The sequence below is a fragment of the Phoenix dactylifera genome, chromosome 5, assembly GCF_051530095.1.
Source record: "Phoenix dactylifera cultivar Ajwa chromosome 5, Ajwa_hap1_PhDact_Kaust_v1.1, whole genome shotgun sequence".
NCBI classification, from domain to species: domain Eukaryota; kingdom Viridiplantae; phylum Streptophyta; class Magnoliopsida; order Arecales; family Arecaceae; genus Phoenix; species Phoenix dactylifera.
The window spans coordinates 24,940,627-24,966,118 of NC_143194.1; the positions used below are offsets into that span (position 1 = coordinate 24,940,627).

The 25,492-nt window shown below is 38.4% G+C and overlaps 2 protein-coding genes and 1 long non-coding RNA gene across 8 annotated transcripts; 1 reads left to right on the forward strand and 2 right to left on the reverse strand.

The window, feature by feature from the left end:
* The first annotated feature begins 1,030 nt into the window (after window positions 1-1,030).
* Window positions 1,031-2,641, forward strand: LOC103721402 (uncharacterized). The gene is made up of 2 exons (XM_008811599.6): window positions 1,031-2,019; window positions 2,117-2,641. The coding sequence occupies exons 1-2, from the start codon at window positions 1,749-1,751 to the stop codon at window positions 2,287-2,289; spliced, it is 444 nt and encodes a 147-aa protein (XP_008809821.4). The 5' UTR covers window positions 1,031-1,748; the 3' UTR covers window positions 2,290-2,641.
* Window positions 2,642-8,329: 5,688 nt separating this feature from the next.
* On the reverse strand, window positions 8,330-8,729 carry LOC148703493 (uncharacterized). The gene is made up of 2 exons (XR_015987201.2): window positions 8,670-8,729; window positions 8,330-8,543 (listed from the first exon to the last, which is right to left on the reverse strand). It is a non-coding gene; the product is annotated as an uncharacterized LOC148703493 (long non-coding RNA).
* Window positions 8,730-8,803: 74 nt separating this feature from the next.
* Window positions 8,804-23,901, reverse strand: LOC103721403 (PROTEIN TARGETING TO STARCH (PTST)). Of its 6 annotated transcripts, none has more exons than XM_089930758.1 (9): window positions 23,542-23,901; window positions 21,615-21,653; window positions 20,887-21,196; window positions 18,368-18,457; window positions 15,671-15,739; window positions 12,655-12,760; window positions 9,861-9,949; window positions 9,201-9,313; window positions 8,804-9,128 (listed from the first exon to the last, which is right to left on the reverse strand). In XM_089930758.1, exons 1-9 carry the CDS (start codon window positions 23,820-23,822, stop codon window positions 9,026-9,028), a joined length of 1,200 nt encoding a protein of 399 aa, XP_089786884.1. In that variant the 5' UTR covers window positions 23,823-23,901; the 3' UTR covers window positions 8,804-9,025. The 6 variants fall into 6 exon arrangements, with proteins under 6 accessions (XP_089786884.1, XP_026665952.4, XP_089786888.1 ...); XM_026810151.4 differs by having other exon boundaries at window positions 18,368-18,469; window positions 23,542-23,837; XM_089930762.1 differs by having other exon boundaries at window positions 21,615-21,670; window positions 23,542-23,757.
* Window positions 23,902-25,492: the final 1,591 nt, after the last annotated feature.

Here is a 25,492-nt window from a genome sequence, read left to right on the forward strand (position 1 = left end):
TATTTTGCTACCATCTCATGCAACTCTCAAACAAAAGCCTTAAGCAATATGAGAAAATTATAAATATGACCCATGCAAGCATCCTTACAGCCTTACTACTATAATAAATAGTGGTACAAATAAGCCATGCAAATACACCCTTATTCTGTTTAAAAAATCGTATCAACTATATGGCTTTCTTTCAATTATTATTAGCAGTTTGTAGGTTTATTGGTTCTAGATACCCCTCATATATGAAAATCTAACTTCATCCGGTACATTTCCGCTTATGAAAGTATGATTTATCAGCAGCCTTTTGCAAGGAAATTGGCTTCTTGGAAAGGATACATGTGAATTTTGATTGCCTTGATGATCTCTCTTCTCTATCACATTGCATATTAATCCTTGAACGCTTTAAGCTCAATGAAATTTTCACTTTTGATTTACTTTTGCATTTGTCACATATTTTAACAATACAATTAGGCCGAGCAATCGAAGTGATGACATTGCACTATATCTCAACCATATCAATTAGCACAGTTAGCTAATTCCACTTTTCATAATTAGACGAACTCAGCCCATATTTGATTTCCTAACCCTCCTTAGATTATCTGCATGCATAGCAAATATATATCGTTACAATTTTTCACTTGCACTCTAAGCTCAATTATTTCGTTTATCATATGTTCCGTTATAAATTAACATTATATTTCTATATTTCGCAGAACACACAGCATCCGAATTGACTTCCATTAAGCCCATTTTTGGTCCATGTGCCTCCACCATCTAAGCATCCAAATCATGCTCCCCGCGTGCATGCATTTTGAAAAAAAAAAAAAAAAAACTGGGTGTACCTCGTGAACAATTTAATTTGATCCTTTTTTAGTCACATTCAATCATTCCATCCTCCTTTCTTTGGAATTTTATTATTTACTATAGGAATCTAGGGTAGAGAGTACCATGGACCTATGGGTTTTAGGCTTTTAGCGTCCCAACCCGTTTGCGTCAAGAATTTGTCGATAAAAAAGCCTTCTTTACGTGCTTGGTAAAAAAACAAGATGCACGAGGTTCGTGGCCAGAAAGAGAGGGGAAAAAATCGAAGAAGACGGCTCCGTGCTTGCGGCATCTCCGGGACCTGCACGCAGTAGCCCGCAACGATACGATGGGATTCCGAAAAATTGAGATTATTCGGGAATCTACGAATCTGATTACCGTAGCGGCGTGTAACAATAAGATTGTTAAGAGAATAAACGAAATCAAAACACGCGACAATCTCGCGAGTAGATAGATCTGCGCAACGGCCGTGCGTATACCCGACGCGGACTGATGGAGTCTCCTCCTTTGTATATACCTCTGAACCAATTCCCACCCCAACTCGGTCTCTATCTCTTCGCTCCGAGTCTTGTTCTACTTCCTCTCCTCCTCCCTCTCCATCGCTGTTTCGATTTCCTCTCTTCATCCAAGCCTTGGGTATTTTCTTGTGAATGGTGAGCGATTACCTGACATCCCCCTCGCCCTTCTCGTCGTCGTCATCGTCGTCGAAGAAGAGGGCGACCAGCGCACGCGTTCATCTGTCCTCCTCGGCTTCCTCTTTCTCGTTCGGCTCCTGCATGCAGGGCTGGCACTATCGCTGCCTGGGCCTCGATCCCTCCATCCACCCCTTCCCCACCGCCGATTGATCGCGCTCATCCATCTTTTCTCCCAACAAGCAAAATCAGATCCGATTCCTTTTATTTTTTTTGATTGATTGATTGCCGCCGCCGGCGACAATGGGTCACGTCGCTCCGTCCTTCCAGATCAAGCTCGGGAAGAACCAGCAGCGAGGAGGAGGCGATCGGGGTGGTGCCAACACCCGATTCCTCATCACCGTCAACGTTCTGGGCAGCGCCGGCCCTCTCCGTTTCCTCGTGAACGATGGGGAGCTGGTCACCAACGTCATCCACACCGCCCTCAAATCCTACGCTCGGGAGGGCCGCCTCCCCGTCCTCGGCTCCGATTTCAACAACTTCCTTCTCTACTGCGCCAATTCTGGATCTGATGGTATGGCGTCGCCTCGACATTCTTTCTTGATGCTTTCGTCCCTCTATTTGGGGTTTTATCATTGATCTGATGTTGTTCTTTTCTGCTGGATTGGCAGCTTTGAACCCCTTGGAGGCGATCGACTTTCGTGGCACGAGGAACTTTGTGCTGTGCAAGAAGCAGAGGGTGGTGGATGAGCCTGCTTCCGAGGTGCTTGGCAGGAAAGGGAGCGGGAGCTGGAAGACCTGGCTTAACAAGTCCCTCGGCTTTGGGATCTCTTCTTCTCACTGAAAGATGAAGGCTTTTCTGTCATCCTTGCTGCCTCACTTTCTCCTATTGGAGGTTAGTTTGAAATAATGCTCTGCTAGATGGAGGCATGAGAGCAGAAGCGGCAGGAGTGACTCTTTCTATCTAATTTTCGCTAGATTTTCTTGGGTCTGCGATGTTATTTTATTTGTTTACATTGAGTCGGTTGGGTCTTTTTGTTTGAGATGATAATAAGTTTCGATTGTGATTTGGAAGCTCGAGTCTCTAGTTCTTTGTTTTCTTCATTTGTCTTGAAGATGAAAAAGGCTGTTTTCTACTGTTACTGTTTTGAAGATGTTATTTTTTGGCAAATGTTTCGGGCTTTACTCTTTGGTCAGCTTTGCTTTGAGATATCATTGCTTGTTATTTCAGAGGAACTGTGCTAACAGTAGTTGAGGTGAAAGTTTTGTGATTTGGTTTAGATGGGGTTACATGATGCTTTGTAGAATGTCACAGTGAAGGCCTAAAAATTTGTTCTTTTGGGGTTTCTATCTGCTGCACCTACAAGCTCTAAAGTTTACATTCTTTTCTTTACGCTAATATGTTTGTTCATGTTTTGGACTCTAATCAAGTATCCAGCAGTTATCTAGTGGTCCTGGTTGATCGGTTGTTCATAAGAAATATTAGTCAGACCTGTTGTCTCCTCGTGCTTTTTGGCATGATAAAAATTGATGGTAACTATCTTACCAGGATTAGTCCATTCTTTTTATTTTCTGCAGGTTTTCTACCATTATCATGCTGCTTTTAGTGTTAGAATAATCAATCTAATAATCATTATCATAAATCTTTGATGGTTGACACATGGTCTATTACTATTATGGCATCATATCTTTCATAAAACCATCTTTTGTCACTGTAGGGCACTAATGCATGAAATTATCTCATTTAATCAAGCTGGCATGACTAAATTGGCCGTTATTATCAAAAAAAATTCTGCTTTGCCCCTCGCCCCCCACCCCACCCCACCCCACCCCACCCCCAAAAAGATCCCACCTAAAAAAATGAAAATCAACAACTGAAAATTGGTCAAATAGGAATAATGAAAATGCGTGTGCATTTTAAATAAATTTCATAAACATGTTGCTTTCACTACCATGAAACCATTATGTAAGGGGCAGAGAGATGTAAGGGGATGTCTTTTTTACGATGACAATAAGGTGCTTGAAGTGGATATGGACTTTTCAAGTGTTTCCTTATCAGGAAATACCATTAAAATTCAAAAATTTGAGATTATAAAAAGGCACCAAATCATTTACATAAGAGCGCCACACGCTAAAGAGTGCATGTTAGCAAAGTAAGGGCTTAAGAGAAAATGTGATTATAAAAGATGAGGATGTTTTTTTGAATAGTTAATAATGACTATAATAAAGAGTTAGATTGCTTCAGATTAGCGGCATTAGCCTATAATAAAGAATTAGGGTGTTTCAGATTAGCCCCAGTATTCTGTAATACAGGGGAGAACATCTCATCTAAGATAGTTGGTGGCTTCAAATACAATCTGGAAACTTATATCTCATAGTCAAGGGAGGGTATTCCATCAAATATGTTGTAACGAATCAGATAGGCCAAAGTGGTAGTTGCATGTTTCATAAAATGAGAAGTTTGTGGAATGATGAAAGCTTGGAATTTATAAAAACACGGTTCCATGATGATGTTGATCAGCTACTTGTCACACAGAAAAGGATCCCCTAAGGGCTTTTCCAACTACCTAGAATAATTTTCCAATCATGGCAAGATGATTCTGTTGATATTCAAAACTTTGATATCATGCTGTACCAAAGAGAAGAAATTCTAATATGACTTGGTGAATGCTTATCTGCATCAGCATTATCATGACATCTGTGATGGTTGTTATCAGTTTGGTCATCTTCTTATACGGATATGGTTCACATTAAACCCTGTCAGAGAATCATAAAATTGATGGGCACGATGAGGAAAGAAAGATAAGTTGAACATTTTTGGAGGATGGTGAAACTTAACTGTTGGAAGGCAAGCACATAAAATTTTTGAAGAATGAAAATAATACATCATTAGATAACCTTAGGCATTTGGTGGCTTGGAAAAGGTGTGGTGCTTATGTTTTTCTCCTAACTAATTTTCTACATGGCTTTTTATATTTATTGTGCAAATCTCCTAGTGTCACATTATCATGGGTGATTTCTAGGAATATGATAAGTGACCATGCACATTATTTTGTAAATCTTTTGCTAAAAATGGAAACTATATATATGTAATTATGATAACTAGACCAGGCAAAGTATCAGCTTGGTTCTCTTTACTGTATCATGCATACTGTGTCAAGGTCACAAATATCGTTTGATCCACCAGTGAATTTCTATTTGCTTGCTTGAAGGTATCCGTAATGTTGTTAGATGTGTCCCCAGGCACATATAGGTTTTGACATGACAAAATGGAAAATAACCATAGGTTTTGCTTATTACATATCTGCTTTTAAATGTGGAAACATTTAGATACATCATTGTGCTTGGTTTGAAGTTGTGTCAAAGTATTCGTTGTTCCTGGATCTTTTGAATTTCAATGGTTATCGCATTTGTAGAGCAGTAGGACCTGGAGTAGTGAAGTACTAATATCATATCGAGCATCTGGGAAGGCATTTGCATGATTATGGATGCATTGAGCATCAGATTTATGTTTGGATGTTGGGTATGACATCTGAATCTTGCTGTCTTTTGTATGTGGTTTATTCTTTGTAGGACGTAGGAGGGAGAAAGTCATATACAAATAAATTGGAGATGTTTGGATAAATGAGTAACAATATGAAAGGCACAGTTAGCCAGAACCCATAATTCCTATAGGAAGAATAAGCAACATAGGCAACATAATGTTCATATCTTATCTGCCGACCAAATTCCAGAACAGATGCAATCCATCCCAAGATACTTGTTAGTTAAGTTTATGCTAGTACGGGTTTCCATACGGTTATGACTCCTGATTAGAATATATTATTGATGATGAAAATTCTGTTTATCAGTGGAAGTGTTCTGGTTATTCTTAGCATTATCATGTGGTTGCTCTGAAGTCTGAAGACTCGTATCTTATTTTATTTGAGAACAAAGATGAGGCAGCCCATCAGTTCCTTTCACTTCATGAGAATTGAAGTGCATGCAAATACAATTATGGGAATGCCTAACTATTTTACAGGAACAAGTTTCACATTTCATAAGAATTCAAAATCCATACAAATTCATTCGTTTCTGAAGACCAGTATTTAGTCTTATTAGGTGCTTGAGCTAATGTCGTTATTGTAATTGAGCTGAGACTATTAAATTTAAGTCTGCGTCCAATATTTCCAGACTCTTTTGTTTTTTTGTTTTTTTTTTTTCAACTAGTGCAGAGAAACAGAATGCCTGACTTCCTAACCAGATATAAAAATCATTAGCCTCCCTATGTGCCAATGGTATTATGCTGCAAAAGCCTTCAAAATCTTGAGCTGACACCTGCCAGATCCCGAATTCTCCTGTAGAGAAATGCGAGGCCACCATTTTGATGTATCAGATCAAATGCTGCCTGGAATATAATGCATCACCAGGTATCAGAAATCCATCCCTGGCTATCCTTATAATTGGTCTCTAGATGATGTCCTTGTTTTTCCCGAATGTTATCACAGCAACCAGTAGAGAGGTCGAATTAAAAGTTTCCCGGCCCACCTGCTGCGTCTCCAGCAAAATTCCTCTCGAGTTAAGATTAGGGTCTTTGAATTCCTTAGCTTTCACTGAACGATTTATGGGCGCTTTTGTGGAGTGAACTATGAATTTGAATATGATTTAAAGAGATCTGCGATTTCTCAAGATTTTTTTTTTTTTTTTTTTTGCTAAAGAAAAGGGGTAGGGGGGAGGAAGGGACAAGCCCACCCCCGCGTAGCAGCCCCCACTGGGCCCCCGCCCCGCCAGGAGAATGTTTGATGCGGGCAGAAATGGCCGTGTGTTGGGCACCCCGACCGGTTTTACTCATACCCTCCCCACCCGTAGGCCCGGCTCAGCTACTCCTCTGAGCTCTGGCTCAAGTCCCACGTATGAGTACGTCACACTTGGCACCACCCCGGCTACTAGCGGTTCAAGAGCGGTCCTACACCACAAGTCCAAGCAGTGGCCAAAGTAATGAGCTTCGGTCCACAATTTAATCGTCGCCGCAGCGATTCGAACTTGGGACCTTATGGTTAGAATTGCTGCCCAGTACCACTAGGCTACCACCTTGGTGGCAATCAGCGGCCCCATTAGCCTCTCCCTATAAACATGCCTGGCCAGGAACGCGTCCCCATCTCTACCCATGGCCCAAATATCTTGGAGTAGGGGATGGTCCCACCCCGACACCCTCGAACCCTCCTGGATCCATCCTATAATAGTGGCCGAGTCGCCTTCCATAATAATGGAGCGAGTCTGCAACACTCGCCGTGTATATCGAAGGCCCTTCCATACAGCTCTCAGCTCGGCACTGGGAACCGATTTCCCAAGTGTTATCACTTAACGATTTAATTGGTTAATTTGAAAATGGCAATGCGTTATAGATGGAAGATAATTTTAATGCCAATACCTTTTAAATATACAAAAAGAATAAAAAAAAGATATCTAATAATCGATAAATTGTTTGTGAAATAACATCTTTACTATTAATACCCATGATTTCATGCTAATTTGACTTACAAGTAACAAAGGCTATTGTTGTGGTTCAAATTTGGCCCGAGGGTGACCACGCCGGTGGAGTTGAAGGAGCCGCTGGTGATTGAAAGGAGAAGACGGGAGCCACCTCCTGTGCGACGACCGCAGATCTGTACAAAACCTCACCGGTGTTTCCGGTGAAAGCCCTCCGACGATCAAGTTAGAGTGGGGTAGATTTGGTCCAGCCTAAAAAGTCCCTTTGAAGTTACCTGACTAAGCTATTTATAGTTTCGGTGGAGTGACTCAGGTGGCAGAGGCACTGTCAGTCCTCATCATGAGGAGGTGTGGCTCTGAGCCGTTTAGGTTGGCTAGTGGCGTGTAGTACTGCCCGTTCTTGAGAACGGTAGGGTGTTGACAGTCACGGCAGGATATGGCCGGAGTGGTTAAGATGTCGTCTGACTGTTGAAGATTGGATATGGAGACGTGACATGGTAGTTTTGCAAAGTACGGCCACGCAGATGGACATAGGCGCGCACAAGGGTGCGGTCATTGGCGAGGCCGAGCTCGTTAAAAGGTCGCGCCATGCGTTTGACGAGGTCGGCTTGACGGGTGCTGGGAGTAGCTCGGCTTTCCGGATTTCGAGGTGTGCTCAGTGGAGCGCCTCAAGCTCAAGGGTCGGGGCATAGGCACCCCGAGCTTGGTCGAGGCGAACCGGTCGGGGCATAGGCACCCCGAGCTTGGTCGAGGCGAACCCCCCCCCCCCCCCCCCCCATATTATATCAGCAAGCATTACATTTCAAGAGTCCTCTGGAAACTTGAAACACAAAAATGCTTAAATGTAAGGTATGCCATCAAGGTATTGCATATATTTTCAAACAAGTTGGCAGAATTAAACAACCACCCAAAGCAGTGGTAGGCGCTGGTTCTTAGCTTTTTGCGAGGAAAAAGATATCGCTGAAAGAACTGAAGTTGCTTACGTGGTAGGACGGCTAGAGAGCAAAACATGATACAAGTCGCTCCAGTTTCGTAACATTGACGTCCGAAAAGATGCCTAGCCAGTAGCCACCAGCGCATGTCGTGCCGTAGTAGTGCTCAAGTAGCCATGAGAACTTGTTGCAGGCTGCCCCAGCGTTGACGAAAAAAGTTCCTTTGTTTTCTTAGATAAAAAGCGAGGAACTACGACGCAAAGCTGATAGCAAACGGCATTTTGTCCGGCCATCAAGTTTCCCCAAGATGTTAAAAGACATAAAGATGCTAGTTTGCCATCGATTGCCATTCGCCATAGGGAGTGCAAACCGTGAACATTGCCCATTAGTTTCCAGTGAGGTGGTTCTAGTTAAAATTTCACACACCAATATGAAGCAGCCACACAAAGATCGTAGCTAGTGAGCGGACTGCAGTTAACGCACCTTTCAGGAGTGCAATAAAGTACAGATGCAGTGTCCCCAGGCCTGCCTCAAGTCGCATGGTTAGACTCAACTTATGGGTTGCTTGCTCACCCTCACAGTGGCCAATTACAGGGGATTCTCTCGCACCTCTTGCATGTCTTCTGCGAGGCCGATGAGGTTGCCAATTTCAGAAGCCCCCTTTCGTTTCTAACAAAAAGTTTTTGCGTAAAGAAACCTCAAAGAAGGGCAAAAAAAACAAAAAAACCTTGATATATCCTGCAAATAACCCTGACACTTGCGTAGAGACATTCAACAATGTTGGAACCGACAAATATCATTTAGCTTTTCTATAGATAAGTACCTGAAATCACTGGTCTATGAATGAATAATACAATTCTGGCTTGCTTGCCCAAATAATCTGGAGGGCAATTGAAATGAGCCCATTATCTTAATGTCGAGGAAAAGGAAGGAGAGTGTCATTAAGGATATGATGAATGGAGGGAAGAAAAAAACACACATTTATAGCATCAAAGTCCATAGTAAATTTGAAGTACAGATTCACTGCATATCTGGTAATACCTGACATGATCCTAGCAGTATATTTACAGCATGGGAACAATATGACTTAGCACTCACCTGATGTGCTTTTTACCAACAGCCCTTCCATGGTACATGCAAAATTGAGGATTATTTGGTAATTTTGTACCAACATTGCACTTATTCCACAACTAACAAATTGTTTTGCATCATACCCTCACCAACTGTTGGAAGTTCTGGTGATAACTGCCACTCTCCGTTCACCAAGAACTTGATCTCGTACCTTCATTCCAAAGAGAAGAGTGTGTTAAAGAGCACTCATCATGGGTTATAACAGTCTACCAGCATCATGTACCTGCCAGGTCTAAGTTTCAGGGTAGTGGAAAATCTGGCATAATCACCAGAATATTCTGGTGACATCTCCTCTCCTTGAGTCCAACCATCGAACGAGCCCATTACTTGCACACTCTGGTAGTCCAAAGGAAAGTAATTGAAATAAGAATTAATTATAAAGAGATCTGTCAACTGCAGTACTACATGTCTTATTCACTAGTTAATTTGTCTGACTTCTAGTTTTGCTGTTCACAATTTGCATCTACTGGCAAATCAGACTCATGATTTGCATCCTGCACTAGAGTGAACTAGGCTTAAAGGCTTGCAGTTCTATGAATTCCGATGCCACAATTTGCTGATGTGTGTGCATATGAGATTTTGCAGGTTTTCAAACAAGTCATCACTAAGAAATGCGCAAAGGGAAAAAGGGTGCATGGAGAAGAAAGTTTAAGAGATTCCGATGCAAAGAGGTTGTTCACACATTTATTTTATATGGAATTGTCCCATGAATTGGTTTAATTTGCACAGTTTTGCAATCTGTATTTTATGGGAGTTCAAAATTACATCAACAAGACCAACTGCCAAAGGACTCATACACGACTACAAGATCATGCAATAAAGTAAAATAACTGCATTCTTTCTCAGTTGTTATGAATTTTGCTCTTTTTTATAAAAAATATACCTCAGCCATGCCAATCCAGAACAAGGTAATTTCCTCAAACTTCAACAAATCAACATCCTTTATCTGTTCCTTTACTTTTTCATGGACAGCTACATGTGAAAGGAAAAATAAATGGTCAAAAATTGATAAAGCCAAATGAATCAAAAGGAGTAACTCAAGCTATGAAAGGTATATGTGCTTGTGTCTAAATGTATATAAATATGCATATACTTCTATCACGTGTATATCTTTCTGTGTGTGTTTGCCTGTATATAGGTGTATGCGTGTTTGAGAAAGAGAAAGAGACTACAACAAGGTCAAGCAGATTTGAGATGAAATTCGGTCAAGTGAAATTTGAAGATGGGGGTTCCAAAATGAAGATTCGAACCACTGGATACGATGTACATCTAAACTACCTACAAAACAAAAAAATCATTATTTTGGAGATATCCTGTTTATTCATCTGTGTTATTTTCATCAAATGAGTAACCTCCCTGTATTTATGTAAATATGTGGGCTATCGCCCAAATGAGATTTATTTCTGCTGTATTTCTCACTCCTGCTTTCCACCAAATCTGCTCCAGTACATTCATGAGTAATGCAGAACTGTGTCGACGAAGATTCTCCTCCTGTGCACAAGAGGAGCCTTCCATTCTCCTTTTTCACTATTCAATATATCCCCATTACTCCTATCTCTTCTTTCTCCATCTATTTCCACATATCCTTTTGTTTTTCTTATTTTGCTCATCTTTTGGCCTATTTTGCCTCTCGCACTTCATAACCAGAGTGGAGCTTCTTGACAGTGTTGATGTGAAACTAGATGGGATCATGGGGACCAAATATTTTTTGTATCTGCATGATGCTGTTACATGTGGGGTTAAATTGTTGGCATGGATCTTTCTACACTGAGGGCAATGAACATCATACAAAAAACTATACATGAGTCCCAGTTGATAGATCAGATCGATCTGCCTTCACCATTGACATCAATGTGCCATTCCTACTCTTACGCCCACAACTTGTTCCTCTATGCATTAGTGAGTTCTTTGGGTGATCATCTGCATAACATATAGATTCCTAATACTTTTCCAAAATATCTCCTCTCTAGTTCTTTATAGATGAAGTTTTCATACCTACATCATAGTAGCACTCTTAGCCCCATAATCTAATCCATCTAGCTGCTTTTTTTCTTGCTTTCATTCTTCGGTTCCTAAACTTGTTCTGAGAATTTTGTCTATCAACCAAGTGCAATGTAACACTTTATAATTTTAGTCATGTGTAAAATAGTACTGGCAGGCAGATGATTGGTGCTGAACATAGGCATGAATGGCTTCATTACATGAATTAATTGCAAGTGGCTATGCTAAATTGCTAACTAGTTTCACTCACATACGTATGTTCATTTCTATTTTTTCTCAAGGTTGTAATATACTTCTTTATTTGAATGAGATGATTCTCACTTTTAGTTTGTCAGGCAGCATCTTTAAGACCATTATAAGATGAAGGCTCTTGGGCATGTTACTGATTTTCTTAGTCATGAGGCATTCCTATGGCTATCTGTTATTTAGAAGTATGTCGTCAATCCCATCACTTATCCAAGCTTGACTGTGTTAGGTTTACACCCACCCCCATTGAGCTTCACTAGAAGTTTCAGCCTAAAGATGGTGAGGATTGACTGGCATCACCAATTATTGGCATCCTGCCGATAGCCTTGTTTTGACTTATAATATTGCAGCCTGGTATTGCCTATGCAGTGCACATGGTTAGCCAGTTTATGCTGCTCCTACCATTCATCATTCTTCAGCTTTTGGATCCTTTATTGTCAACAAAGCACTACCATATGTGCATGACTCCCTCCTGTTTCATTTCAGTTTTGAGAACAATGATGTTACAGAATGTCATGCCCACAGGCTATTGCATCTTTAATGCTGACTCTCAACTCCTAAGCAAGCCAAGATAAAGGAAATTGTGTTAATTTAGGCAGAGCACTACTACTATGGTTGACATCATTGTTGAGATTGTCTAGCCATGATATCTTATTGACATGGTGGTGATTATCAATTCACAGCCCCCCATTTCGATAGCTGGAAAGCTATTCAGATCCCCAACCAACCAGTGTTTCACAAGTAGACCAAGCATACCAAGACTGACTACTAGTAGTTTCATCTACATTACACTGCTCACATGCTCGCTTTGCAGCATCTACATTCTGGACTTTAGATTGTGGACTTTCTCATCAAGTCTCCTACTATCTGGCACTCGGCCAACTCTCAATGTGTGACCCATAATGAGTTTGATAGTAGGTGTTAAAGGTCTGTATCTATATAATATATTATTGTACATCTTGTTAACTTGCTATTTTCCCCACTTGTGGTGTTCTCACCTTTGCATTTTTGCATTAATTCCCAAAATGATCTTCCTGATACTATCTTCCTGACATTATGATGCTACATCTTTCTTTTCAATACACAATATGTATGTATCTTCTTGCCATATAGGTTACAAGTTCTTCTTGGCAAGGAGCTAACATATTCAAGAATCGCACTAATCCTCAAAGTTAAGATTTCGAGTATGACCTCATGTATCTAACATGTCTAATGCCTATATAACCTCTTCCTTTCATTTTTTTTCTGTTAGGTCCTCAACTTATTAAGAAATTAATATAATTATAAAGTCCATACTGGTGGGATGAACCAGCTAATCTTTCTCAATCCATTCTTACACAGAAATCCAGTTGTATAAAAAAATAGACAACAATACACAAACAGAAGTAGAACCACAACGTAAATCCATGTGCATGGAGAATAAAAATTACCTTCCAATCTAGAGAGAAGATGGGATTGGATATATTTTCCATTAATCTTTCTCGAACCAAGTTGGACTCCAGAATTAGCTACCTCTTCTGCCAGGCCGACCAAAGCCTATCAATAGAAAGTATGCTACTGATAAATCATCAAGTGTAGGAGCTTTACTTATTATGATAACAACTGATATTACACTACATGCACATGCACTATTGAGAAATATTAGGTGTTTTAGAATGCTGAATTGTGAACCAGCAATTGGTAAACTGTAACCTCACCATGGGGTCCATTTTAGATTATTGACAAGCAGCTTCTACTAAAATTTGTTAATGGTTCTATCTTTACTGCAGGGATGCTGATGATTATATATGATGTCACTCGGATGTAGTATACAAATGTAGGAACCATAATTTTGTCAATCCTACATTGCCTATGGCTTAAAGTTAGAAATCACCTTTACATAAAAGAACATGTCTTATCTTCAATAGATAGATCCTACTTCACCACTGGTTTTCAAAGGCCAATTGGGTCAAGGTTTTAAGTGCCCATCTTTCCAATCTGTACCACCAAGAGCATATGTTATTCCATGCCATGGCCAGAATGGGGCATGCTTCTTTGGCACATGGTGTAGCGTCGCTTGCCAACTCGATATGGTTTCCATGGCTCAATACCAACCTCTATCAAACTGAAAAGTTTCTTTTTCTTTTTTGGTTTTCACCATTTTGTTGCCTTGGAAAGGGAGTAGGAGGCTGTTTGTTGGCTGTCGAGAACTGAGAGGGTATTTATTTTCACGCTATACTATAGTGATAATTTTATACAACAGTTATACTGGAGCAATTTAGCTAGAAATATATGTACACAATAGTTTTAATATTGTTATACTATTTTTATATGTAGTTCTAACATAGCTACACTATCCTTAGGATGTCATGCTGGCTTAAATGATACCCTGCACAATATTCAACACATACATGATTTTATTCGTTTCTGGAAAAAGTACATCCTTTTATTTCAGATTATATGACACTATATACAGTTTTAAATTATCATTTTAATGCAAGAAAAACTCTTAGCAACACTGTAAAGAAGTTAAAGTTACCCTAATTTAAAAAGAATGCCCATGCCTACGCATGCCAAACCATGCCAGTTCAACTGGAACCATGCCCACGGCATTCTGGCATGTGCCAAATGTCAGCATGGCAATGCACACAATGCCTAAATTTTTGAGCTAGAAGCCTTTAGCACGACCAATAACTTCTTTGCTTGTCCTCGTCCTGAAACCTAACCTTAATTTGTGATGATCTCCTCACAGGAATTGTCTTACAAGATTGGAGTGAATGCCTACATGGCCATACCACATGAATGGCTCTCCCATGATTTGCTTCTACAGGTGCCATAATTCAATGTTCTTTTACACCTATTTATAACTCTAACCTTTATACTCTGCCAATATTCACCTCAGCATACCTGCCATTGCATCACTCATCTTGTAACCATGTTCTGAATATCTAGTGTTATCTTATTTTGATTGACTTTACCATTTGCATTCTAGGGAAAAAGGTGCACCTCCACTTCATCAATGTTGCTACAGTTGTATATGAACATTCTCAACACCCCCACCCCCCCTCTCTCTCCACCACCCCCCTCTCCCCCAACAACCAAAAAAAATCCATTTGTCAGTATTACAGAAGTAAGGTACTAAGGAAACCATCACATGTAATTAAAAAATGAGAGAGAAGAGGAAAACAGAGGTAAGTCATGATTTTTGAAATCTTTTGCTTAGGGGACTTCTTGGTCTTTATTTCCAATTACATTCAACACTTTCATTTCTCTTTTTTTTTATTTCACCAGTTCCCTTTTCTTCACTAAATTTCAGATGCTGATTCATTTTTAGCAGGTATGAATAGGTGAGGCAACAAGTTTGCCTCTAGTAAAGGCCCACTACTAGAGCCTATTATCTCCACAAGTAGTTGTTACAATTCTAACTGCCATCTCATAGATGCACTAAAGGTTGTCAAGGTCAGGGTTTATAATGCAAATCCTCATCATGTCATGTTGTACTGTACCTGCCATCTACAGGATTACCAATCCAATAGATAGGATGAGATAGGATGTGTAACAAGTACTTGCCTATATCCAGTGTCATCAACACATATCATCTTATGGTTGTAGTTTATCACACTGTTCTGTTGCTTTAGGTTTGGGCCAATCTGTTTTCTCCAAACCATACAAGGGTTCTTCTATGAAAACATGGACTCATTGCTGAAACAGACCTAGACTGAATGGATTTGAAATGGGTTTATCCCTCTCTTTGTGCACACTTTATAGTCCAACCACCTTTTACTTCATCATCATCTCATACTAAAAATACCTATGCATTGAGAACAAGCAACAACTTGTCAAACAGAATTCTGTTTGGTGATTACTAGATTTCCAAGCTTCCATAATTAACTATTCTGCCTCCAATATATTGCTTCTTCATGGGATACATCATGGCCCATAATAATAACATCAGTGTTTACCAGATTTGTCGAAAAGGATTAACCATATTACCATGGAAATATTTTTTGTATATATATGACTTCGAGGAGAAGGAAAATATCCTAAGACTTAGCATCTAGAAATATTTGATACTTGACAATGTTAGACAATTGCAAAATAAATGTGATCAGCAAAACACAAAAAATGTATAAATAAAGCATATCATGCAAACATTGAGAATGGACCTTAAATGGCCAACTGACACAGGAACCACTACATCTAATGCAAGGCCTCTATTTTGAATGCACAAAAACAATTGCTATTGCTATGGATGATACCTGCAAGAACAACATCCTAAAGTGGATCAAAATAATGGTTGTGTTTCGTTCAAAATAATAACAATAATAATGGTTGTGTTTCGTTTAAAAAAAAAAACCCTTGACAAGATCACAAGAGCTCATTCAGAGAATGCTAGAAGCAGCAGGATAAGAAATATGCTTGGAAAATATCAAAATACTAGCTTGAAAGAGTAATAGAAGTACTAGCCTGAAGTTCAAGTTCCAAGACAGCAAGTTCACTTTTGAACTTGACCAGTGCATCCTCTTTTATTTGCGACTGTAGCATATGAAGACATTGCAGTTATTAAGGTGTCCATCAAGGTAAAACACTAAAGAAGCACCTTGGGTAGTTAATCTTTTATACAGTAGTGCACAATGAATTAGAAAGTACTGGTTTTACATCAAGATAGGACAAAAGAGATCACTTTTGGCATGTGGTTGTAATAGGCCAACTTAAAATCAACCAACAAGAAATATACTTGCAGTTTATGAATCTTAACTACCAACTCATGTGAATAACGACAGAATAGATTCTATAGCCACAACTATAGCAGCACCTTATTTTGGCAATTAAGATGTTCATTCATAGGAACAAAAATTCCAAAAAGGAAAATAAATGTAATCTAACTTTCCAAACAAGTTTTGGATCAAACTTAACTAGAATAGTCTTTGACCGAAATAAGTGAATAACGATGGCACAAATCTTAGTAGCTCAAAGTTTTTATTGGGAATGACAAAAACATTTTGAGATCTTGCTCCCACTTCTACCCTCTATTTGACTCTTATAATCTCCCTTTGGACCAAAAATCTAATATGCCAATGATAGATACCAAAAGGAAACTAGTTTAATTGTTATCAAGCTAATTCTTGTCTTGTAATTATCCCACTCAATGAATTATGTCTCATTTGAATTATAAAGAAAACTTGACCGCCAAATAAGCAGATCTTAAATATTCTTTGTCTAGAAGTTACTTTTTATATGCATGCTTTTTGAGCCCACCCCCCACCCCACCACCCCAAAAAAAGTCCTTTTTTTTTCTCAGGTACTGCTTTGCCACTCCAGAGCACAAGTTCACCCCTACAGCAACTCTAATTCAATCAACTTAGGTGCAAACAACATATTCCAACAGAAAATAAATTAAGTTATTTAAAAGAAGACTCAAGGCCCCACTAGGTTTGCATGAGGAGCAAACCGATAAACAGGTGCAAATTTTTCAGTAAGCACTTGATGTAAGTTCTCTAAAGAACCATTAACTACATACTAAGTACAGTGAAATAACAGCAACATGTAATCAAGGTCTTAGGGGACTGTTGTCCAAGAAAGCTAATATTTCTGATCACCCAGTACATCTTTCAACTGGCATGTCAAGCACTACTAGTCATGTAGAACAGGGGGGAAAAGGGAATTGAAGAGATAAAGGAAGAGAAAAGGAAAAAAATGGAATAGTCAGAGAAGAAAGGGACTCATATAGAGTGCATTACAGATGCATAATGATGTCAACAAAAGAAGACCCATTAAGTGATTAGGCGCAAATAACTAGATTAGGATTCTTGCCAACCAAAATTGAAATGGCCAGCTTTGAGAGGAGGAGACAGATTGCAGCCTCGAAGACCCTCCATAAATGGAGCCTCAGTTAATAAGACAATGGAAGGGGAAGTGTCTACTTCATGTAGACTCAGAATCCAGAGAAAAGTGGCATAAAGCTCTCTAATTCCTAAGATTAGTCAGAAATCAACAATTCTCATTAAAGAGGTCAAAGAAGATGAAAATAAAGGGAGTTAAAACTAGGAAGCAAAAAAGGACTCATTCTCTCCCCTTTACATTTGGCCTATAAACCTAGGATAGCTTTGTTTCCATGGCTTTCCGAAATAGGCACCTAGCTCTTCAAGTTTCCCACCAAAAATAGAGATTTTGAGGTTAGAAAAATCATTTTCCAAACTAACCGAGACATTATGATTATTTGGATGGCAAAGAAAGTGGAGGGACATTGATGGGTACCCAGAGTCTAATGTCCAAGAGGACCAACACTTTCCAGAGGCAGCAAATATGCACCTTGCCGCCTTCTTGCATTCTTCAATCCATCACCGTAATGGTTTCCCAAAGTTCATGCTACACATCGATGGTTGTGCTGCATTCTCAAGCATAATCACAGCTCATAATTTTGATAGGTAATCAGATAGCATTGATTTCTTCACACTAAGTCATATAGTTCAAACAAGGTTCTATGCATGAAAACACAGTCCAATGTTCTGCTCATATGGTTTTACTCTTTTAAGTATATATATGTAGTTGAATGCCCTGATTTAAAATTTGCATCAAGTCAAAATCTTACGCCTCAATAGTGTAAGTTCTTTTTAAGAAACTTTTGACCCTACAATGTAAGAACAGCCTAAGGGGCAGAATATGTTGTTTATATTCAAAATGTAGAATCAAACCAGTGTTTTGATCATGGAATGCTAATTGGAGGGAACAGAGTTGAATCACATTTGCAAGGAAACTAAACCATACCAAGGAATTTAAACTTAAATAACATGTCATAGATCAAATTTACAGTAAAATTGCCGAAGTGGAAGGATAGTATTTTGGACATTCTACGTTGAAACAGCTGTTATGTAGAAAGAGCCTTCCATCATGATTTTTATGATTACAAAGATACTAATAGAAGCATTCTAACATAAAACAACACATGTAGACAAAAATATAATGTCACTTTCAGAGTCAAAATTTAAGATTTCAAATATTACAGATGTTTTGCTATGAATCTAAGTAACTGACATGTAACAAGAAAGTTTAGAATTTAGACATACACGTCAAACATTATTTGGAAGTATAAAACTGGGAAAGCAGAAGTTTGCATTGATGTAAATGCATCAAATAATAAACAAATCAATTATTCATTTAAACCTGTCGTTTGAGAAATCTGTTATATTGATTAGCTTCGCTGAGTTTCCTTGTAAGTTTCTGCCTTTCAGCATCAGATAGCAGTGATTTTAACTGCAATGAAACCTAAAATATGTTATTAAATAAAATTTTATAAATATGCTTATGAAGAACCTAAAAGTGCTATTTAAAATCTACATATAATTAGTAAAGGCAGTTAATGTCAAATCTCAAAACAATATTGGATGCCAGAATGCCACAACCAACTTAATTGAAACTTTCATTTGTAAAAGAATGCCCAGTTATACTCCTTGCTAGAGTAAAGATTGAGGAGTTTCAAAAGCACGTATATGTGATAACTACCCAATTAAATGTGTTAGTGCATCTACGTTAGTTATTCTTCTAAATTACAAACTCCAGTATCAAGGCAAGAATACTTGATCATTTGGCTGCATTTTCAGCCCTGTTATTTAAAAATGAGTTCCTTGATTTTCTTCATTCATATTAAAGAGTGGCTCAAGCTTAACAGAGATGGTTCTACACTGTTGGTTGCCCAGGATTGAATAGCATTCTCAAGAGATCTGGGTGGCATCGCTCATGAATAGGTATTCACAGCAAAAGATAGCATATATCAGTCGCATTAGAAATTGTGCAGTGTTGTTTGACTAAGAAGCTTTATTAGACTGTAGTCAAAACAAGTGCAATCATCAATGCAACTAACATCAGCAAGCATGCTATTATTAGTTGCATCAGCATGTCTCTCAAAGTAGGATTCAAACTTGATGATTGTTAATGTTGTTTTTTTTCTTCTCAAAGAAGCTTTAATAGACTGTAGTCAAAACAAGTGCAATCATCAATGCAACTAACATCAGCAAGCATGCTGCTATTAGTTGCATCAGCATGTCTCTCAAAGTAGGATTCAAACTTGATGATTGTTAATGTTGTTTGTTTTCTTCTCAGAAATGCTCCAACCACTTGAGCTACCAAAAGACTAGTAAAACTTATAGAATTTTAAGGACTGCATGAGACCTAAAATCATTCAAAAAATACTCAGGTACCAGTACTTGAAGAAAGACTTGGAAAAATCAATAAATTGCTCCATGTTTTCATTTCTCAGTTAACTAAATTCTCTATTTTTTTCGGTGCTACTCCTATCATGCTATTCTAGACTGTTGGGTTCATCTTCATTTGTCTCTCACCAGTAAGGCTTCTATGCTGTTAGTTGTCAGATCCAATTTCACTTTCCATGGTGTACTGCTAATTCATTGAAGTTAGCATGTGATGTAACAACAGCCTACCTACATAACAAGAGAAACCAATAATATTCACCCAAGTAATATTCATAATCTAATTGATTTGAAGATGTAACGCCTCTGAGAACAAATAAAATAATTACAACTAAAGAGAAGAGTGGACTAACCTATAACTACCTGTCATGGGGGGATTTCCTCGATGGGGAAGATATTGCTCTAGATGGAGTTTTGAATTGCTAGAACAGCCCATTCCATTAATATGCTCTAAATCACAGGGCTATAAATTTGGGATCTTACGATCGAGAGCTTTATTAACGCAATGATATTCTACAGAGGAAATTATTGAGGGTGAGAGAAGAAAGTATTCTAAGAGGCTATAATCAATGTACCTTTACAAGTGAAATAGACTTATTTAACTAGGATGACAGATGAATATAGATTATAAAAGACCGCATTTCAAATATTTTTGAAGTTATTAATAAATTATAGGATTGTTTCTAATTGTTATGAAGCAAAAATAGTACTTAAAATATCAAAAACAATTTTGCAATGTGCCCTTTTTAATTTTTAGGAGAATTGACTTCTGGCTGAAAAAATTGTGAACATGATAATTATGCATTATGTTAACCTGGATAATCAATTAATATAGCAATGGAAGAGATAGTCACCAAGGTCTCACTCCCTTAACTCAATATCAATACCTTGGCTTAAATTTTTCTTTTTCTTAATGAGAAGGTTTTGAAGTTTTGTATTGTCCATTACCAATATCAACATAAGAAACATTGAAGCCTAGGAATCATGAATTAGAAACTGAGAAGTTGCTGTTCAGACTTCACTCTATCTTCTATGTTAAATCGCAAGCCCTCTGATAATCACAAAAAAAAAGCCCTCATTCCATCTATTTGTTGTTGCCTGCACTCTATCAGCTTTCTTGCAGGATATATGTTGTATTCTAGCTCCTCTCTTGTTTCATTGGTCATTCAAGACATTTCATATTCTCAATAAAATGATTTGACACGGGATCTTACCCCAATTTCTGTTCTACAGATATCTAAAACTTAACTTTAAATGTTAAAAAAAAAAGTATTAGGAGATAAAAGCACTGTTCATAAATCCAATAGGTGCCTGTTAAGTTATAGGCTTAATGTAAGCTGAAATGCTGAATAATGAAGGTTAAAGCTAGAATAAGGATACGATAGTTAAAAGTTAAAACCATATCCATTTAAGTGCAGGTGTTGGTATGCAGGAAGGAGAATAGGTAGAAGTAAAAGTTTATTTATGAAGTATTACCTCATCAGACTTCAATTTTTGTGGAAGGAGCATTTCAGATGCATCTTTTGAAACAATTTCACTGGTACCATCGAAGTTCTCTCCCTCCGACAATGAGGAAGGCTCTTCATCCAAGCTAATAGGTGCAGCTAAGACTCTCCAAGATGAATGTCTCCGAAACAGTGGGTGAGTGGGATATATCACACTAATGAACTTACATTGTTGTGCAGAACTTACAGAAGCACAATGTTTGTAAGCTAACCTTTGTGGCCATAGTCCATCAGATGAGACATAACTTGGAATAACAGAACAATGTCCAGAATCCAGCTTCCTTAAACACCAAAAAAGTCCCACCATGTTACGACAAAATAGAGTAGAATTGTTACATAACTAATCTAATTATTCAGGAAGAGATGGTAAGAAGTTAAGAAGCAGAAAAAAAATGATAAATCAACATAAATATGCTAGCTATAAGAAAGGATAACAATGGTAATTGAACAGAAATCTTAAACTGGTTTTAAAAGATCGAAAGATACGTCATTTTAGCAGATAGCTAAGAATGGAGGCAGCGTATTATCCTGCGAAACAACACATGCAGTGCCAATAACTCTATTTCAGTTGCATTAACTAATTGTAATGTTCTGTCTGGGAGATCAAATATCTAATCTTAACTGAATTGCTTAATTGAAAAAATAACACAAGAGAAATCAGCATAAAACCGTGATCTTTTTTACCATTGAAGAAGTTACCTTATAACACTGGTCTTTAAGCATGCCATGCTATACCCCCTACAGCAACAACACAACTGAAATAGTAACACAAATCAACATTCAGAATAATATTATTGTTGAAACAAATACAGGAGGCATTTTACATAAAAATCAACAAATTTGTTCAGAAGACACATTACACCAAAAATGATATAGAGCAATGGGCAAGCATGAAGTAAAGCCAAATTTTAATAAGAAAACTGATTCAACACAAAAAAATGAAAAGATGACTAGCTTACTGTAGCAACAACACAGTTTATGATCCTACAATCCTTTGGCATATCTCATGCCCATATATTTCATTGCTAAGAATCCTGTCTCATATTGTGTCATATCTTAGAGAGAAAGAAGAAATTCATGTGAGCCACATGTCATAACTCTTAATCTCCACTTGAAAATCATCGATAATAGGCAGATACATTACTCTCTGATTTTTTTTTACCTTGCAGTAAATGTGAAGGATGAGTTTTTTATACATGTTAGCATACTATATGCACTCAAATGCAAAATTTTGGTAGGAAGAATATTGTCATGGTACATATAAGCTTTACTTGGAGAATAAGGCATGAGAATATTGAAGCAAAGCATATGTTTGGAAGGTGAACTTGCTTCAAAATAAATGTGCTTTAAGGGTATGGGATGTCAGACCCTGCTGATTATTGTTTAAGAGCTTCTTAAGTCAGATAAAAATTTATGTCATTGCTGATCTCAACGTCATTTTACTTATCCTTAAATATTTCATCTGTATAAAGAAGAATTTATGATGCCTAATTTCATCCCATGAGAAAACATTCTGTCTATTGACAACAGCCAAAATCCACTGATTATCAAGTTTAGTCTCCCAACATTACAATGATCACCCATAACACACACACACATATGTTAATCATATGTTGGCCACTGCTATTGTAGGATATTAGAACCTAACAGTAAAAGCCAGTACTGAATGCCTTTGATGCAATGTATAGTCTTAAATAAGTCAAACCAAAGTGAAAAACAACTTTGGAAATAGTTTCAAGACACATACTAATCACTTAATTGCACATTGTTTGTATATTATTAATTAAGGAAGAAACTTAAGCATACCCACATGATCATGGCAGTATTCATGGAACCAGACTACTAAGCCCCTTTTTTCTATATCATGAAATGAATATGATATCAGTGGAGCGACTCTGCCAGACATGGGTTTAAGTGCCCATCTGTGCCAGGCCAGTATCGGCACTTGGGTGGCGCGGCGCCCCCTGCATTCACTTTTTGTTTTAATTACAAAATAGTTACTTCTAATTTTTTTTAAGTTCTTTTCTCAATGTTCTTTCATATTATGAAACTAATGCAGTATTGTAAGCACCAGACCCGGCACTAGAATAGTTTTTAATTTTAAATTTCTTCTTTTTCCTCTTTTTGTTTCCGCAGCATCAATGACATCAGACGATTTTATAAGGAAAGCCGGCACCCCCAGTTCCAGACTTGATTTAAAACTAAACAAGGTACTGTAAACATCAGGCATATTCATAGCTGCAATAAAGTACAACCACCATAGGCCAAGTCGCTGCCCGAGAAAAAATAATCCAAGTAAAACTACCGACCACGTCAAATAGGTAATGAGAGATAAAGCCGTATTAGGAGACTCGATCAAAGCGAACGCAAATATGACCCGGCTAAGAGCCAAATAAATAAATACTCGTGGACAATAGTAAATAGCAAAATGCCTCCTTGTGAGTCGATATGCGGTTCGGCATTTCAACAACCACATTGGGGTCGCAGGTTACATCACAAGAACAGGAGAACCTTCTCCCATAAAACAAAAGAACAATCACACATACAACCCTATCCCAAAGACAATAATCAATGCATGCAGAAGCCAGCAACAAGCTTCAAGAAATGATTGTTAAAGAGATTTTACCGTTTTAGCTTAGAGGAGGAGAAGGGGGGGAGTGGGCTTGAAGTGGATGAAATCAGGGTTACCCCAACACTGCGAGGTGCCTTCCTGATAGGGAGGAGGGGTTGAGATATGAACCACGGAATATCCGCAGGCCGATTTGGAGGTGGAGAGCGGCCACCGAGCGCGTTTGTGGTATCCAGTTGGCCTCCCCACCCCTTTCCGTCTTCTCGCGCTTTCTCGAATTTCTGGACACGCACGCAGCTGGCGAACTGGCTGGGCCCCGTCGGCCGGACGTACGTCATCGGCTGCCAAGATTTGTGCGCACGACTCCTGATGCATCATCTATCTTAGCCGCATCATGCGGATGGGTGGGAGGAAGACTAAGTTCAGAAATAGGTTTTTTCTAGTTATATTAGGATATGCCCTTTTTAATTAAGAGGCTTCTTCTGTTAGGTTCATAAATGGTTTTATCCTAATTAATTCATACTTGAAAGCAAAATACGCCATACTGACTTACACTGAATGATACGAAACATATTCTATAGTACCAATTTGGTTCCGGTATCCGATATAAGTGGCATAACGACACTCGGTACGTCAAAAAAGATTCATATCATATCATACCGACATAATACTACTACGGAGTTCGGTATTGAGATAACAAACTTTGCTTCGAAGTAAAGTAGTAGTTTGTATACAGGGAGCATATATACTATATTTCACATCATAATAGTAGAAATGAGACAAAAAGGAGAGAAATAATTCAAAGTATATTTGTCGTATCGCTTGATATTTTGAACAAGATATTGGCACTACTATATGATAGGAACAATACGGGTCTCTCTTAAGCCCGCATTCTTTTAACCATAGGCCCGCACAGCTTTGTCTCCAACCTAATTCCAATTCTACTCAACAGTCCAACGGATCCCATACTTGTGAATCCATATTTCTTGTAACTCCATTTTCTTCTTCTGTTTTGTCCCCTTCCATTAAAAGTGTCTGTCCCTATGTAATTTCGACATATACGAGAACTTCAATTCAGGCCCCTGCCGTTTGCCAACCATACTTTTTCTCCATTTTATAATATTTCATATTTAAGAATTTTTTTGAGATTCTTGTGTTCACTGAGACTCCACCGGACTCTCCATTTTTCCGACCAGACATGCACGCACTAAATACTAAATTTCATTTAAATTGGAAAATCAATGAGAAGTTTACGAAATTTTCTTTTTAGACCCTTCGCTAGTTTCCTTTGCTCCTGAATGGAAAATTTTTGACTAGATATCCACGAGGATGGCGTGCGTGCGGAGCTAGCTTTGCAATTAGCAGAGGATACGATCCTCAGATTCAGAACATGCAAGCAACTCTAGTTGGCTGTTGAACTTGAAAATTTTTCTCACATGAAAATTGTTCGAGCTCTGAATTCAAGGTTTGGGCAAGTTTACTACACCCAAATCTAAACATAAGACGTTATACTAAATTCCCCCAACCTAAACCGCAATCCATGTTTCTCAGTCAGTCCATCCACGTACCAAGCCAAATCCATCTACGTTATGCCTGGTTGAAAGCTTTAGAGGAGGGCTGGTTTTGAATTAGCGAGCCAAGTTGGTGGATAAATTAAGCAAGCCTAACCCATGTTTTGTTTTGTTGCATCCCTTCCCTATGCTTGGATATTTCTTCCTGCTCAAAATAATTCATGATTGATCGATTTTCAAGACAAGATTGGAATGCATAATTAAGGTCCTTTGTAAATTGATTTTTTTTCCTTTTTTTTCCTTTTATTTTTAGGCCCATGTAGTTGCTTAGGAATAACTTTTAGGAATTGCTCGTCTTAGTGCAAAGGGCAGCTGGTTTTTGCTTCCCAATAACGAAGGCCTTGTATGACATGGAAATCAAAAATTATGCTTTTGATTTGTTTGAAAGCTGGCAATGGCCTACCAGAAATCTCACCGCCCACCAGTGGCCACCACCA

Bases quoted from the DNA above. Each gene is read 5' to 3' on its own strand.
- LOC103721402 (XM_008811599.6), top strand. From the start codon at position 1,749: ATGGGTCACGTCGCTCCGTCCTTCCAGATCAAGCTCGGGAAGAACCAG. The intron at 2,020-2,116 runs GTATGGCGTCGC...CTGGATTGGCAG, and splicing joins CGCCAATTCTGGATCTGATG to CTTTGAACCCCTTGGAGGCG.
- LOC103721403 (XM_026810151.4), bottom strand. From the start codon at position 23,822: ATGACGTACGTCCGGCCGACGGGGCCCAGCCAGTTCGCCAGCTGCGTG. The intron at 9,950-12,654 runs GTAATTTTTATT...TTTCACATGTAG, and splicing joins TCTTCTCTCTAGATTGGAAG to CTGTCCATGAAAAAGTAAAG. The intron at 9,314-9,860 runs GTATATTTTTTA...TTGGACTACCAG, and splicing joins TCTGGATTGGCATGGCTGAG to AGTGTGCAAGTAATGGGCTC.